Source organism: Chrysoperla carnea, chromosome 4 (assembly GCF_905475395.1).
Source record: "Chrysoperla carnea chromosome 4, inChrCarn1.1, whole genome shotgun sequence".
NCBI lineage: Eukaryota > Metazoa > Arthropoda > Insecta > Neuroptera > Chrysopidae > Chrysoperla > Chrysoperla carnea.
In genome coordinates this window covers 1,443,974-1,462,486 of record NC_058340.1, presented here as the reverse complement: position 1 = coordinate 1,462,486, position 18,513 = coordinate 1,443,974, and the positions used below count along the sequence as shown (strand labels likewise).

General features: G+C 29.1%; 2 protein-coding genes across 2 annotated transcripts in view; both read left to right on the top strand.

Moving 5' to 3' along the window:
- The first annotated feature begins 1,033 nt into the window (after positions 1 to 1,033).
- On the top strand, positions 1,034 to 1,698 carry LOC123298545 (DBF4-type zinc finger-containing protein 2 homolog). The gene is made up of 2 exons (XM_044880577.1): positions 1,034 to 1,086; positions 1,164 to 1,698. Exons 1-2 carry the CDS (start codon positions 1,048 to 1,050, stop codon positions 1,677 to 1,679), a joined length of 555 nt encoding a protein of 184 aa, XP_044736512.1. The 5' UTR covers positions 1,034 to 1,047; the 3' UTR covers positions 1,680 to 1,698.
- A 3,238-nt stretch (positions 1,699 to 4,936) lies between these two features.
- Positions 4,937 to 18,513, top strand: part of LOC123298337 (organic cation transporter protein-like) — a 33,365-nt gene continuing 19,788 nt past the window's right edge. Inside the window, exons 1-2 of the mRNA XM_044880313.1 lie at positions 4,937 to 5,156; positions 5,302 to 5,680. Of these exons, the coding sequence (XP_044736248.1) occupies positions 5,105 to 5,156; positions 5,302 to 5,680 (431 nt within the window). The 5' untranslated portion in view covers positions 4,937 to 5,104. The remainder of the gene's footprint in view (positions 5,157 to 5,301; positions 5,681 to 18,513) is intronic.

The following is an 18,513-nucleotide window of genomic DNA, read 5'->3' as shown; positions in this document are numbered from 1 at the left end:
TACAAACTTGGGACTAAATTTAGTATACCTTGATATATATTACATATATACATGGTATAAAAACTTGGGACTAAACTAAGTATATCTTGATGTATATTACATATATACATGGTATAAAAATATGTAATTTCTCTCATTTATCAGGTTACATATAATTTGAGCCACTCACATAGAACAAGAGTAACGGAGTTGGTTACTGAAGACTGGGTATCTAGAGAATCTGGGTTCGAGTCCCGGCTTCTGTATAATTTTTTTCGTTTGTTCTATTTGTTCAAAAGAATAATGTTATTGATTATTTCGTTAGATAATATGACAACGTAAGTTATGTTTAACTTTTAAATATTTTTGAAAAATACATTTTGTTACGGTTGGGCATATGTTGTTAAGGATATTTCTTACTCTATTTTTCGGGATTATTTTTGTGGGATATTGTCCGGTCAGCTTCTTGCTCATAGATAAATAGTTTTTTGATTGTTGAATTATTTTGACGAATGTATTAATTAGAATGATTTGTACTTAGACTTACAATTAGTATTAATTAATTAATAGAGTGTAATTCTTATTTTAGTAAAATTGTTATAAATCAAATTTTATTTAGTAAAATTATTATAAATCAAATTTTATTTAGTAAAATTATATTGTTGTTATTATGTTTATTAGTTAATTCAATACGCCACTTGGTTTTTATTTGCCAAACTTATTATATACAGAATTTTCGACGGAGAAGCTGTGGGCTTTCTGCGTGGCGCCTGGCCTCGACAAAATCCTATAGCTTCATCCAATTATAATAGCACTTCCTACCCAAAGACGTTTCGTTTTCTTGTGACAGGTTGTTCTTAAAGAGGGCACAGAGGACTCTTGGTCTAAGTGCTAGGGACCCACTTGCTGTATCCCTCTTTTGTTTTATTATATTACGCATTACTGTACTATTCTAATATGGTAGTTACGAAACACGTACTCTGTATACAGGTACAAAATGTAATTTATAGGTGGCTTTGAAAAATTTTCAATCATTAAAAAAAAATTTAATAATATCATGATTTAATAATGACATTCCTCCAAATTTTAAGTAAATTTTTTTATCCTGTAAGTAAAAAATAATACAAAATAATCGAAATTTATCAATTTTTTACATGTTTTAAATTTTTTGTATCAATTTCTAGGCATACAAATCATTATTTCCATTTTCACCTACAACCACATTTGTTCATAATAGTCTTGCAAGATGGAATAGTACTCAAATCATCCAACAATCAGATGTTATTCACTCTACAAATAGATACTTTAATAATACTTGTGTACCTTGTGATAGAGAGACAATGGATAGAATTCGAAGAGCAATGCTTAAATGCCCAAGAAAAATACGTCGACAAAATATCCAAGATTGTCCAAGAGAAAAGCCAAACTGCAATTGTAAAATAAAATCACCACCGCTGCCCCCACCTAAACCACCTCCTTGTTGCGAATGCCCAGCACCGCCATCTTGTTGTCCACCAGAACCCGTATGTAGACAACAGTGTTGTACACTTAGTCCCGTTTGTGCAGACCAATGTCAACTTAAACCTGTTGTTTGTTGTGAAGATAAGTGTCAATTTACGCCAGTATGTGAACAAAAGTGTCCACCAAAACCAACATGCGAAGAAAAGTGTCTACCTTCAACTAATCCGCCATGTGTTTGAGTGAAACAGTTTTATAAAGAAAAGCTTTTATGTAAATTTAAATAAAAAAATTTTTTTTGTCATTATGAGTTTTAGATTAAGGATGTATGAGCATGACAACAATGTTTGATTTAAAGGCTCAAAATTTGTTTGTAGGTAGTCTTTTACTCAAAGAATATGTGGTTAAAATTTCAGCTTAGGTATCCGTGCAAATTTTTAAGAAAAAAGTAATTAAAAATCGATATAAAATATATTGGCTCTTATGGAGGAATCTCAAAAAACGACATATTTTGGAAGTTTTTGATAATTTTCATTTGGAATGAATGAAAACAAAGTTTAAAAAAAACTTTTTAATAGAAAGTAAACATATTAGCAATGAATTAGAAAAGAAAAAAACTAAGTGTCACCGTCCATATAAGGGATGTAAGAGCAGGGTAGATTAAGAGTTGAAATTATTTTTATCTTATTTTCAACTTTGATGATGAATTTTGTTATAACTTCATGAATGTAGACGAAAAATAAGAATAAATTTTTTCGATACCTGCCTTGGCTTGGTTTTCGAAATATCGAAAGCTAAATAATTAAATTTTATTCTTACTCTTCGTCTTATATCGTCAAGTAATAATATAAATTTATCATCAAAATTGAAAATATCTATTTTTAAATTTATGCCCCCACTACCATGCTCATACATCCTTAACTGTTTCTAAAATTTTTACTATTGCAAAAACAAAAAGGCGCTACGATGCTAAAATTTACTAACCCTTGGAGTATTATGTTCTGATCGCGGTGCTTTTCATTCCCAAAACTTGTTCTCCCACGATGGGAGAAGAAGTCTGTAAGTTCTGGCTTTCCAACTAATTTATTCAGAATTCGAATTTTCTTTAATTGGAAAATGAGTTAGGAGCGTTTTTAAATTAGCGGGTGAGACAAAATAAAAGCCTGGGAAATTACTTTAGCCCTAAAATAAGCTTTCAAATTCGACACAATGTAAATTTTTTTGTATTATAATATGGTCCCGAAACTAGCGTATAATGTATAGGATTTGGATGCAAAGTTGAAAATTGGTATGTATAGTTCGTACAAAACGAAGTGGCACCGAGCAAGAGAGAGTGTAGATACGAGTGCACATACATATACATCATACACTCTCTCTTGCTCGGTGCCACTTCGTTTTGTACGAACTCTAGCTTCGTTTTGCTGGTCTATTATAATGCCTTATTTCATACTAACATTTTTTATTTTAAGGCGTGAAGAGAGGAAATTTGATTTCTCCAAAAATCATTAACTTCGTCACGCCTTCAATATTATCCAACCGAATGGCCCTGGTAGAAATATTTTCTGCCAATTGTCTAATTTAGTCTTGCAGTGTTCTGTAAAACAATTTTAGAAAAATGAGTGTAACTGTGTAAGTCTAAAAAATTCTGAAAAAGTAAAAGTGTAATTACATTTTCGAAATTATAGGGTATTTCAACAATAAATTCAGTCAATTGTTTGTTTTCACTAGTCCTTGCTTATCACATCTCCCTGGAGTAAACTTACCACAACCGGATCCCTTGGACTCGGGCGAGAAAAATCGTTATATAAAAGAAACTATGGCATAGATTAAAAAAAAGTTCAATTCGCATTCAAATGTCATATTCTTTCACATTTTGTAATTTTTTTATGCAATACAAATTACATTTTTGATGTAAAATTGTGTAGAAGTTTGACACCAGTAAACAATTATCGTAATTAAAATGCTATATATTTATACCATGTATATGAAATATACCAAGGTATACTAAGTTTAGTCTGTGACGAACAAAATTTCAGTATAGGTGTTCATAAAATCACCTAATTAGTCCATTTCCGGTTGTCTGTCTGTCCGTCGTCTAACCGTCTGTCTAAAAATACACATGTTTCTAATATATTTAATAAACAATGAAAAATTTATTTACTTATTTAATATTAATTCATTACATTTTATTTAGTCAAAAACTCAATATTTTCTTTTGTAAAAGAAAAATCATCATCCACATTCACTGCTATATGTAAAGTTTTTTTTTTTTTTGTATCAATTTCATCTTCACATTCAACGTTTACTTCTTTTATTACTGCTGAAATTTTTTTTTTTTATAGATAGGGAATTTGGAAAAGTGAAAAATTTTATATGGCCACTCAACATTTGTTTTGTTTGTAAATTTTTTTTCATGTTTTGCATATTTTAAGTTTTCACATTTTTCAAAAACCCCTTTAAAAGCACTATTTCCCCATTTTTTTTTTTTTTTTAATTTTGATTTTGTTGGATTTTTAGCGAATAACGGCATTTTCCGGCCACCATATTGAATTGTCACATTTTTTGGATTCAAGCGATTTCAAGGATTCAAGCGACGACGAAAACTCCTCACATAGATTTTCAATTTTTAAAAAAAAATATGTTAGCCATTTTCGGGGAGTTTACAACGAATTGTGTTCATGCGGAAAAGTCTAAGCGTATGACTTTTAACTAAATTAAATTACGAACAAAATGTCACGTTTTACATCTTAATCAGACTGCTCTTAAAAAATTAGATAGTCAACCCCGTGATTTTGCATAAATAACCTGTACTATTAATATAAGTAGTAAATTTTTGGAGATTGAATTCTGAGTGTACCAAGCAGAGTGTTGGCGCTGAGTGGGTTTCTTATACATTTAGAAGTCCCATCGAACAATGAGTGTATTTCGACGTATTTTGACCCGCTGAATTCGAATTTTCAACTTCCCCAACGCTCAGAGTGGTGAGAAATTAATTAATTGTTTATACGGCCAAAGTTCCTAGACTATTGGAAACTTTGCCAAGAAATTTAGTACCAATTTATTCTATATGAAAAAACAAATATTTCCCTTTTTTAAACGTCCGTAGATTGACCAATTAATTATATTTTGGAACTTTATGGTACTCTTTGAAAATTCGGATTCAGTGGGTCAAAATACGTCGAAATACACTCCTTGGGCGATGGGACCTGTAAATGCATAAGGTACCCACTCAGTGATTACACTAGCAATGTACTTAGGTGCTGCATAATCGCTGAACATGGTGGGGTTGTATATTATTATACATACATCACTTTAGAGGGTTTAATAAAAAAAAAAAACAATTTAATATTTTTAGTGGTGTGAGAGCAAATAAATAAGTGAATTATGGGATGACCTTATCATATAGATTTCTATAAAAGCCATGAATATGTTTTATTAATGTTCAGTCATTTGGTATCTAAGTAGTTACAATACGTTTTGCTTCTCACTAGGAATTACCATCTTTAATTAAATGGTTAGCCTAGCTGTTAGAAAATATATAATCAAGTGTTTTCTTAATTAAAAATAGTTAACTGTTTAATGCGTGTTTATAGTGCGTTCATAATAGTTTTGTGATATAATTTTTAAAGTTTTGTGATTTATAGTAGCTTAAAATCAATTTATAAGAATGCCACCTAAAGAAAACTTAAATATACCTACATCTACCAATCAAACAACTTGTAAGTACCATCAGCAAATAATTTGTTCAGGCTGTAGATAATTCACTCCCCGACTCTGAAGATAGTCCTGAAATTAAACAATTCTATATTTACGAACCGACTTAGATATCGTGTATACAACTGTAATTTCGATATTTATTTTCAGGTGGAACGTCAAATGGAACAAAGACATCACAAGATAATGAAGAATCTGATAAGAAAAATCTTTTTTCAACAAACATTGCTTTTGTAAATAGTAATAATAATTTTCCATTAAAAAAACTACCTAATATTCAAGCAACTACAGCTAATAAAACAGCAATAGTACCAAATGACAATAGTGCAGATAAAAAAGATATAGATTTCGATGATATATTACCATATATTGGTGAATTTGGTAATTATCAACGAATCTTATTCATGTTAATGATTCCGTTTGCATTTTCGGTTGCTTTTGTATATTTTACACAAATTTTTATAACTGTTATACCGGAAAACTATTGGTGTTATGTGCCAGAGCTATCAAACTTTACAATTGAACAAAGGTGAGTTTATTTTTATTTTACTTATTTTTGTTGTTGCGGCAAATGATAGTTCAAGGTCCCTTGACCACAATAAACACAGTTTTGTGTTGGTAAAAGTGTGAACTATTTCATTTTAAAATTGTGATTTTTAACACAGTACCAAAAAAAAAAACAAAAAACTTTGTTTTTGACGATTTTTCGATATTTTTCGAGCATTTTATTACATTTACGTCATGCAAATTGCCTAGTTTACGATCTTTTAGAGCAAAATTTCCTAGTATAGGACCATAAATTCGCACTTGTAACCTGTCTAAAAGAACACTTTCAATGAAATTACCTTTTTCCTTCGAGCTTTCTCCAAATTGAATTAATTTTGAAGATCATGGCCAATTTTTAAACCCTCAATTCGCTTTTGAAACAGAGCTAAGATCATTCTTCATTAAATTACCTTTCAAACGAAACAAAAAAAATCAAAATCGGTTCATCCATATAGGCGCTACATTGCCACAGACAGACACACATAGCGGTCCAACTTATAATACTCCTTTTTTTTTGGTTCGGAGAATAAAAAGAAAAACCATTGATAAATATTTATGAAAATTATTTATTTATATATACAAAAATTTGATTAAAATATATAATAATGATATTTGATAGAAAGACATGGATGATGTGATAAGAAAAATCGTAAAATAAATCCTCTTTATATAAATTATATGTAATTATGAATAAAGTATTCTAGTGTGGATAAGCTGGTAATTGATATTTATTTGCATATTGCATACATTGTTCTGCAACAGATTCATTGCCTAATCGTTGATTAATAAGTGATAAATATTTCCACGTATCTGATAGTTTATTATCTAATATATTTGATTCTTTTAAACATATCTCAGCATTTTTTAAATCTTTAATATCATAATATATGATACCAGCCAATAACCATACATTTGGTGTGGGTGTGTATTTACAACCTAGGGTGTAACAATATAAATCACTATAAGGAACTTGTGTCTGGAAACGCTGCGAATCTGTTGTATTTTTGCATCGCAAGGCTAGCGATCTCTATCTTCATATCTCTATGATATAAACTCTTCGATGTTAACAAGTTTGACAAGCCACATACTATGACGTCCTTTTTGAAATTTGAATTTCTCTCACTGAATTTGTACTTTTATTAATTAATTTTAAGTAATTAAAAAAATATTAATTACTTAAATAATGGTTTAATTCAAATGTCCAGCCAATAAAGTTAACGTAAAAATAATTGAACAAAATTTAAATTTCATGAATATTCTCTATTGCCTACGCGTCGTTTCAATATTGCACTTACCTAACAATATATACTTTAAAGCATCATCCAATCGATTTTGTATATATTTACAAATATGTGTTAAATAAGTATAAATTAATAATATATTATTTGTACAATTATATGTATATAATAATGATTGAAAACATTCAGCAGCCTCTTGATAATTACATAATTTATAATTACAATATCCAATTAAACTACCAACATCAATATCAGTGGGTCCATTCATCTTTAGTATATCTTGTATTTCAATTAATGCAATATCATATTGTTTTAATAAATAATAACATACAGCACTGTAATAGCTATAAATATTGTTAACAAATTTTTAATATATATTTTATGATCTTCAATGATTTATTGTTAAGGAATAATTAGTTTTTATTCGAATATTATAAACCAGGCGTTCTATTTAATAGTCATTTCAGAACCGTTAGAAAATTACGACCCTGGTAGAAAAAATATCTTAATAAGTCTTAGAAATTCTAAAAAAAAGTGTTAGAAACTCTAGAAAAGTCTTAGAAAATGAATAACTCTGAATTTCTCAACGTTTTTGGACTGTATAATTCAGATTTAAGAAGTCTGAATAACTCTGAATTAAATAGTCCAAAGCGTTGAGGAATTCAGAGTCATTAAGAGTTCCGAAGATTTTTTCAGAGTATCTAAGACATTCTTTCGTCAAAATTTTTTCCATCTGTGGAGTTGTAAACCAACAATGCAGATTATACATTTTGGCTCTTTTGATACCTAATAAAAGTTGAAACATGTTCTATGATCATTCATACCCTAAATAAGAAGCGTATTTAGACCGTTAAATGAATTTAACTTTTTTATGGAAAATCAGGGACACCATGATTAGGACTTATTTCAGAAAGATCAAGTCCTGTTTCGTTATACAGGGTTATTCAAGTTATTCAATACGAAATAATATGGATTAAAGGTCAGGCCAAAAAAAAAAAATTCGTTGAATTTACTAAAGCTGATAATTTGAGGAATGATTATAGTAGTTGTGTACACACACATACTGCGGTCAGTCAAGCGAACGATAGAACAGGGGTCAGATACATGCTATCGAAACGGTGCAGTTTTACGTGGTACTAAAATGAATTTACTAAAGCTGAAAATTGTTACACAGATTTTATATTGCATATAAATAGTAGTTATTATTGTCAGTCAGTTAGATGTTAGAAATAGAGCTGGTCAGTCAGCCCTTATTTATGAATAATAAATAGATAAGATTCATTTATGATTTCCATGGTATTTAAATGAATTTATTAAAGCTGAAAATTGTAATAGAGCTTGTATATTGCATATAGATAACAGTTATGACAGTCAGTCAGTTAAATGTTAGAACAGCGCTGGTCAGTCAGCTGTTATTTATGTACGTTTTCGTGTTATTTCTCACCTGTAACTAGCTTTATTGATAGTTGTTAATAATTCTTGTGCTAACGCAATCTTTACAAATTCAAAACATTTTAATTTTAATAATAAAACAATTGTACGAGCATACATTTGATTTTGTTCCCATATTTTAACATTCCAACTTAATTCTGGTTTATGTTCAAATTCTAACAACTGTGTGGAATCTGTGGAATCTGTATCTGTAGTATTATTATTGCGTGTTGTTGTATCTTGTGTTATTTTTGTTTCAATGTTTAATAACGTTTGTTCATTATTTAAACATTTATTCATTTGTTCATGGGTTACATCAGCACCTTCATAATTATCAATTAATAAATAAAATAAATGGAATATCACCCAACCAATTAAATAATTTGGATAATGTGTTGTCACAGTTTGAAAACATGCTTCAGCTTTATCATAATTATTATTTCTATGTAATAGTAAACCTATAAATAATTTACAGTGCCATTTTTAATCTGTGTGTGCCTACCATCAATACCGAGAATATATTCCTTTGTGGAATTAAATTTGTTCTGGGACTTTTAGTTTGAAATTCAGAAAAAGGGTATTTAGTTTGAAATTCAGAAAAAGAATATGTGAAATAAAACAATCTCTAAAAAAGTCTAAAAGAGTCTGAAAATATCAAATAAACAAGTGAAAACAAACCGTTGACTGAGTTAATTGTTGAAATACCATACATAGTCAGTGTTGATTTCTTTATCACATTACACATACAAACATGTGACACATACATAATTTATAATCAAGTATAGTATATATTATAAAATTTCCGCCTAATTGGCGTCCTCACAAGTAAACAGTGATGTTTACGAAAAAATGTTTCAAACAAAAGTTGTTTAATTTTTGAACATTTTTTACATTTAAACTTTTGTTCTATCTCTAACGGTTTACAAGATGGGTCCTACGGATCCAAGACCCAATTGACCTATGATGCTCATTTACGAACTTGACCTCACTTTTTACGTCTTGAGTACGCTATAAAAATTTCAGCTCGATATCTTTTTTCGTTTTTGAGTTATCGTGTCCACAGACGGACGGACGGACGGACAACCGGAAATGGATTTATTAGGTGATTTTATGAACACCTATGACAAAATTTTTTTCCTAGCATCATTATTTTTAAGCGTTACAAACTTGGGACTAAACTTAATATACTATGTATATTTCATATATACATGGTATAATTATTATTCAATCATTAAATGACATGGAAAATAGTAATAGATTGAAACTCTTTCGGAAGAAATATTCTGAGTTCTCCTTGACTTTTTCAGAATAAATCCGATATTTTATGAAAATTTAGTTAGCAAAATAATGTAAGAGTAATATGTTCACCTAAATTTTTCAGAACTAACCAGTAATATTTAAAACATTTCAAATTTTCGAAAAATAAATTACTTTAAATTTTACTTTTATCATATTGAATACTTCTCTTAAGAAAAAAAAAATTTGCCAGGAAATTATTTCAAGTTTTTCTGACTTATTAATTAGCTTTGAACTTGAAGAGTAACTATAGTATTGGTAGATTCAATACTTAGATCATATATTTTAAATAGATAAGCCCAGTGTATACCAAGTATATATATTTTGGCGTCACAGAGTAGATTAACAAAGATGAAAATACAATATTCAAACAGCTGACGGAGAAACACCATTTTGGAGGCCTGGTATTCAATGCGCATGATCGTATGACCGGAGTCAGCTGCTTCAATGATGTGTTTATATTTCACATTCACATGTGCTTAAAATAAATAAATAAAATTTTATTTTGTTTTAACGTTCAAACGAGTAATATTGTTAGATAATTTTGTGTTAATTCTATGAAAACAAATTTTAAAAATGGTAAAATGGTAATTTGTTCAAAATATACTGTTTTAAATTTATTTAAAAGTGGTGTAATCTTATTTTAAATACGCGCCAGGATATTATTGTTGTATATTAAGACATGCGTATTATAACCAGGCTTCGACATTTGCTATCTGTGTCAATCTACTTTGAGACGTGCTTCTCACTCTGTTGGCAATTCCAGTAGTGAATTTTCATACCTAATAATATTAGACCATATTTATAAGTGGAGTCAATTTTTAAACATTCTCGTACTAGTTTTAATGATTCGTTAATGTTATTATAATGATGTAATTGAAATATTGCATAATATAACCATGATTCACAATTTGTTTTATCATTATCAATTAATTCTAAATAATATCGTTCAGCTAAATTTAATTTATCATTTTCTTCAGCTTCTTTTGCATACAATAAGATATCGGTTGTTTTAATTTCATTATAAATATTATTATTATTCTCTGATAATGATGTTAAACCCATGTTTGGACTAATAAAACTATTCACAACGGTATTAATTTTTTTTATCAAATAAACATAAATTTCATTAATATATTCATCCCATTTGGTAATATTACTTTCATTTTGTAGTTTAAATGGGAATTTTTCACTCACGACATGATAAACTTTCTTCTTTAAAATTGTTTTAAAACAATTATTGGCACCTGCAGAGGGGAAATTATTTTTTTATGAAAATTTTCTCCTGCAAATATTGTTTCATGTTATTATTCTTCTAGAATTGTTTTTCAGAACACTGCAAGACTAAATTAGACTGTCGGCAGAAAATATTTCCACCAGGCAGTGGCGTCTTTACGACATTTTCTTAGGGGGGGGGGTAATAACTTCAAGAAGTCGCCGTGATAAATTCCCATTTTAAAATGGAGATTCAAATAAATATATAATTCTTATTGTTAAAAAATAATTGATTGAAATAAATCTAACATTTTCCGCAAGATCCAACGATATTTACGAATCTGAAATTCCATTTTCTCTAGAATGGTCCAGAATAAACCTGTTTTATTTGATTTCCTGCACCAAAACAGATATTTCATAACGAGAACTAAGACAAATTTTATGACTAAAGAATTTTATGAGAAAACGTTTTTGAGTCAAAAAAACTTGCTTCCGGTATACCAAGTTCTCTGAATTTTGGAAAATTAAATGCGCGGAATGGGAAAGTCGGAATTCTCGTAACAGACTTGGAAGGATATTTAAACCTGATTTTCGATACAATAATTGAATTATGACTCTGGGAACTAACTACTACCGAAGATTTGATTTTGTTTTCTCTTTAAGATTCATCTATTCCATTGTTTTTGTCAAACTTCAAATTTTATTTGAGACCCGATTTCCGTTTTTGTTTCCTGATTTCTGGGGGGGTAGTTACCCACTATTACCCCCCCCCCCCCCCGTAAATACGCCCTTGCCACCAGGGTATATGAGGAAGTTACTAAATTTTTAGACAATTTATTGGAGCATTTTTTTATCTTACTTACCACTTGAATTTAAAAATTTAATAAAATCAATTTCTTCATCACCAGTTAAATTATTCAATACTTTGCTGTTACGTTTTTCAACAAAATCATTATATTCTTGATATATTATTTGAATTAAATCCTCAAGACAATTCTGTAAATCATTTTCAGCCATTTCAATTGTAATCACATCACGATTAATTGGTTCATGTGTCGGTATAAAATCCGTTAAAATATTATGAAGTTCCTCGATTGATTTAGCTGGAAAAAATGGTCGTAGTAATCTGACTTCAATTATTATAAAGGTTGGTTCACCTAGTGACGATTTTAATGGTGTTGAACCTTCCATGTCACGTGAAGTTGAATCCTGATCACCACCATCATCTGTACTTTGATCTTTTTCACTTTTACGTCTTTTATGTGTATTTGCAGATTTAGTTTTAATGGTTGTACTTCCAGCATATGGATCTTTAAATATAATGTTATGTCCAGTTTCCATACGTAATTCTTCCATATTAAAAGTATGTAATTGGCATACAACACGTGTACTTGTTACACCTTCAAATCATAAAATTATTACTTTTTAACCCCCAAACCAAAAAAAGGGATGCTTTAAATTTGACCGTTGTGTGTGTCTGTCTGTCTGTCCGTGGCATAGTATTTTTTGTTTCGTTTGAAAGGAAATTTAATGGAGAATGTTCTTAGCTATGTTTCAAGTGCTAGTTTAGGGTTCCGTACTCTATACAACTAAAACAAGTGAAAGCAAACAATTGACTGAGTTAATTGTTGAAATACCATGCATAGTCAGTAATGATTTCTTTATCACATTACACATACAAACATGTGACACATACATAACTGATAATCAAGTATACTAACATATTATAAAATTTCCGCCTAATTGGCGCCCTAACGGGTAAACAGTGATGTTTACGAAAAAATGTTTCAAACAAAAGTTGTTTTATTTTTGAAAAGGAACATTTTTTACAACTTTTGTTCTATCTCTAACGGTTTACAAGATGGGTCCTACGGACCCAAGACCCAATTGCCCTATGATGCTCATTTACGAACTTGACCTCACTTTTTACGTCCTGAGTACGCTGTAAAAATTTCAGTTCGATATCTTTTTTCGTTTTTGCGTTATCGTGTCCACAGACAGACAACCGGAAATGGACTAATTAGGTGATTTTATGAACACCTATGACAAAATTTTTTTCCTAGCATCATTATTTTTAAGCGTTACAAACTTGGGACTAAACTTAATATACTATGTTATTTCATATATACATGGTATAATTATGAAGTACTCAAAATCGTTACGAACCGGTGTATAATAATTTAGTTAGATCTAAAAAGCCCATTAAGTGTACATCAGATCTTTCAACATTTGGTAGCATTTCTTTTGGTGATGGTGTCACAATTGGAATATCAACAGCATTTGGTAATATAATTTGTTTTTGTTGTGTTGATTTCGTTCCCAATATTTCAACTGGCCATTTACGGAATGCACGTAATTTTTCAACAAATACTTGACTAGAATTATCTCGTAACCAGATACGTCTCATTGTATTCCATTCAATATGTTTTTCACTATTTAATATTGAATATTCTAAATCAATTGGTAATGTATTTTTTATTGATGAAATATTTTCATCGAATTTATATTTTGAATATGATGCGCGTGATTCTAATCCAGTTAAACTTGACCAAATTTTTGATTTTTCTAGAACTGGACTTTTTCTAACGATACCATCCCGTATCAATACTGATTCCATTACTTCAGAATTGATTGGTAACGGTGTTCCTATTGTATAACGCATATTATCTTGCATAATTTCTGATGGGATATTATAGATGGATTCAACAGAAAATTCTACAAAAATGTTATTTGATTATAAAAAATTGGGTGCGCAGCAGCTGCGTTAGCTAAGCAAATTCCTTCAGAGATTGAAAAAATAACACATTTTTCTTAAAATTGAATATTGCATTTTTAGTTTTCCATGAATTTTATTTCGATCGTCATTACAGTCAAGGGACTCTCTTTTCGGTCCTGTGGAAAACTGTGTACTCTTAGAGGTACCTGGACTGTAATGATGATTTTACTTATCATAACAATTTCAGATGAAAATATTTTGTTGTTTTCATACTTTTAAGAGCACGATTTTGTGAGAGCGTTTGTAGGAGGGTTTCTTTAGTTTTTGAATTTTATTTTATTCAAACATAGAATACTCTATTTCGTGAAAATTTAAATTACCTAATACATTGCCGTCTTCTAAATTCTCTATAGGTGATACTGGTGCACGTAAATATGCCCGTAACCGTGGTAAAGCACTCTCTGATATAATTGTATCATCTAAAACATTGGGTGGTGTATCTGGATGAATGATTAATGTTTCTTTGACTTCTTTGTCACCTAACAATAATGGTAGCAAATCAATATTACAACGTCCTATTAAAATCGTATTAAATAGTTTTCTATCCGATTGTTTTCTTGCATTTGCATCCGAACTAGCATGACTTTTTGTTTTTTGTTCACTTGACTTCTTCGATCGAGTCTTCCCAACTTTACTACCTTTAACAGACGATATTGTCACTGGTGATAGACGCTGTTCTTCTGCTTTCGTTTTCTTCGGATATACATGTTCTGTATCAAAGATCCCTGGTAGAAAAAATATTCGAAAAAAGAATAAGTTTTGATAAGTCTTAGGAAACTCTGAAAAAGTCTTAGAAACTTTATAAAAGTATTAAGGATGTATGAGCATGACAATAATGTTTGATTTAAAGGCTCAAAATTTGTTTGTAGGTAGCCTTTTACTCAAAGAATATGTGGTTAAAATTTCAGCTTAGGTATCCGTGCAAATTTTTAAGAAAAAAGTCATTAAAAATCGATATAAAATACATTGGCTCTTATGGAAGAATCTCAAAAAACGACATATTTTGGAAGTTTTTGATAATTTTCATTTGGAATGAATGAAAACAAATTTAAAAAAAACTTTTTAATAGAAAGTAAACATATTAGCAATGAATTAGAAAAGAAAAAAACTAAGTGTCACCGTCCATATAAGGGATGTAAGAGCAGGGTAGATTAAGGGTTGAAATTATTTTTATCTTATTTTCAACTTTGATGATGAATTTTGTTATAACTTCATGAATGTAGACGAAAAATAAGAATAAAATTTTTCGATATGTGTCTTGGTTTTCGAAATATCGAAAGCTAAATAATTAAACAAAATTTTCGATATTTTGAAAATTAAGCCAGATATCGAAAAATTTTATTCTTACTTTTCGTCTTATATCGTCAAGTAATAACATAAATTTATCATCAAAATTGAAAATATCTATTTTTAAATTTGTGCCCCCACTACCATGCTCATACATCCTTAAGAACTCTGAATAACTCTGAATTAGACTAGTCCGAAAACGTTGAGAAATTCAAAGTTCCTAAGACTTTTTCAGAATTTCTTATTCTTTCTTCAAATATTTTTTTCACCAGGGATACCTTCAACTTGAAATACATTAAATACAATTGGATTTGATATTAAATCATCAACGCATTGTGGAACATCTGGATAGTATCGTAATATACAATGAAAATTATGTGGAATGAAAATATCGTTTGCAGATATTGCTTGTTGAGGTGATTCACCAATTACAATATTTAAGAATTCAGCTTGTACAAATACATCAGATGCTTGAAATAAACCATGTAGATTTTCAAAACCTTCAACCATTACATGAATATCTAATTGACGTGATTCAGAAAATGTTGATTTTAGTTCTTTTTTAGGTGTTATTGACAGTTTACTTGGTATCGATTTTTTACTTTTTAAAGATGTCATTTTATAATAATCCACCGATCGATGTATATTAAAATAAAATCAAATTATAAATTAACTATTCTTGTCAACATTCAGTAAATTATTTTCAAAATATATGCATTTGTTTTTAGTTATTTTAGTTTAAGGAGGTTTGAGCACGGTAGTGGGAGCACAAATTTAAAAAATATATATTTTAAATTTTGATGATAAATTATATTATTACTTGACGATATAAGACGAAAAGTAAGAATAAAATTTTTCGATATCTGGCTTAATTTTCAAAATATCGAAAATTGAAAATTTTGTTTAATTATTTAGCTTTCGATATTTCGAAAACCAAGACATATATCGAAAAATTTTATTCTTATTTTTCGTCTACATTCATGAAGTTATAACAAAATTCATCAAAGGTGAAAATAAGATAAAAATAATTTCAACCCTTAATCTACCCTTCTCTTACATCCCTTATATGGACGGTGACACTTAGTTTTTTTCTTTTCTAATTCATTGCTAATATGTTTACTTTCTATTAAAAAGTTTTTTTTAAATTTGTTTTCATTCATTCCAAATGAAAATTATCAAAAACTTCCAAAATATGTCGTTTTTTGAGATTTCTCCATAAGAGCCAATGTATTTTATATCGATTTTTAATGACTTTTTTCTTAAAAATTTGCACTGATACCTAAGCTGAAATTTTAACCACATATTCTTTGAGTAAAAGACTACCTACAAACAAATTTTGAGCCTTTAAATCAAACATTGTTGTCATGCTCATACATCCTTAATTGGTTTAGATCATTCATATTTCGCTGTTATTGCCTGTTCATTGATCTACCAGGGTATTAATAACCAACATAAATTACAAATATGAAGAGTATACTTGGGTGCTAAGAAGGACCTTGAACATGTATTTACCTGTTATTATGCATGTGTGTTTAACTATAAGAATATTTACCTAAAATCTATAATGAATTTAATTATAAAGGAAGTTATAAATTTTTTTTTTCTGCAAGTATACGATAATTATTTTCTAATCGACGATTTCCATGAAGAAATATAAAAGAGTACAAGGAACTCTTAATCTTAATTATATAAAAAAAAAAAAATAAAATAAAACATTGCAAATTAACGGTATAATTAATAATTTATTTTTTATTAATTAAATATTAAAAATAAAATATTTATTAATTTCAATAACAAATATTTAATAAGGTGGCCGTTCATAAATTACATGGTCCTTGAATCATGAATGAGAATGTACGACGGGCTACGTTAAGGATTATGGTAGTCGGGGCTGTACTTAAATTACGTAACAAATTTAGGGGGACGGGGTCAAATCATAATGTTACTATTTGTTATGGTACGGGGGAGGGGGTCCTTCAACGCTTGCACGTAATTATCAAAATAAATTAAAAAAATTTTGACGAATTAAAAAAAATTTTAATATTTTGAAAGTAGCATGTTGCGACCGTTTTTGGTATTAAGAGATTACTCAACACACACAAATTTGTTAAATGGTTAAAGATTTTCGATTTCGATTCCTTCAAGTAATACCTGGGAAAAATATCTAAAAAGATTTTGTAAAAATTCGAAACTGACCGGTCGAGCTGTTTTGGAAAAATTTTGCTCACTGACTTTGAAAACTCTGTTCGAAAAAAAAACGCGTTTTAAAGTTTCAAAAGACGTTTACACTAAGTTAAAATTATTATTTTTTGATTCGTTTATCGTAAATATTTCTCGGATCAACTTGAAATTTTCAGAAATATACTTAAATATATGTATGTTCAAACATCCCGAAAATGCAGAAAAAAAATCGATTCTTTAAAAATTCTAACTGGATATAACCCCTTAACACATAGGGTTATAGTTTATCATATTAAATTTCTGATAAAAAGTTATTCCTTTAAGATCTCGATCTGGAACTATTAACCCTCTTATCGTGTTTTCTAACAAAATAAATATTTTATACAAGGTAATGTAGGTATAATTAAACAAAACGTGCTTGGGTTGTCGACCCATATCTCGTCAAGGCCATGCGTAATTAATAATTATTTAACTACATTTCATTTTATTAAGGTTGTCTTAGCCAAAGTAAAGTTTTATTAAGGTTTTCTCAGCCAAAGACAAATAAAGATTTGCTTAATTTTGTCAAAACAATCTTATAATAATAATAATAATTTAATAATTTAATTAAATGCAGTGAAACCTGGTTAAGTGAGATCTGCAAGGGACCTGCAAATTTGTCTCACTTATAGAGGTAATAAATATCTTTCTCATTTACAAAAGGTTTCATTATTAGAGGTCAGAATACAGACAAACAAAAGGATGTTATCTCATTTCTCAATTACAGATGTTAATGCATTCACTCACTGTCTCAGTTATAGAGGTAACTATGAACTAATACAGGAAATTCAGTGACAAAGTGTTGGGTTCAGTCCCACTTAAGCAAATTACGCTATAATTATTAATTAAGCCTCTCCTTGCCCAGGGTTGGAAACCCTAACACCCTTTATTAAATTATACATTATCTTGTTTAGATTTTAATTTCATTAGGAAACTCGATATAAGGGTAGATAGACCCAGGTCGAAATCTTAAACCGATAACTTTTATGATTAATTTAAAATGATAAATTAACCATAATAAAATATTATGTGATAAAGCATACATTTTTAGTTTTTTGCTTGGTTTTATAAATTAAAAACAGAAAGTATAATATTGTGGTCAGAGAATTATTTAAATAAAATAAGTACATTATAACAGTTTAAATTAAATTTAATAGTGTTTTTACCCGACTGTCAAGGAGTGATCTTGTATGTATGCATGTATATTTGTTTATAAATTTCTTTATTACCTCATATATTCTAAACGGCTCAATGGATTTTGGCAATTAAGGTATCGTTATATTTGTCTTAAAAACTCAAGTGCTCTTAGATGGGTGTTTGAATAAAAAACACAAAATGGTGGATTTTTGGCAG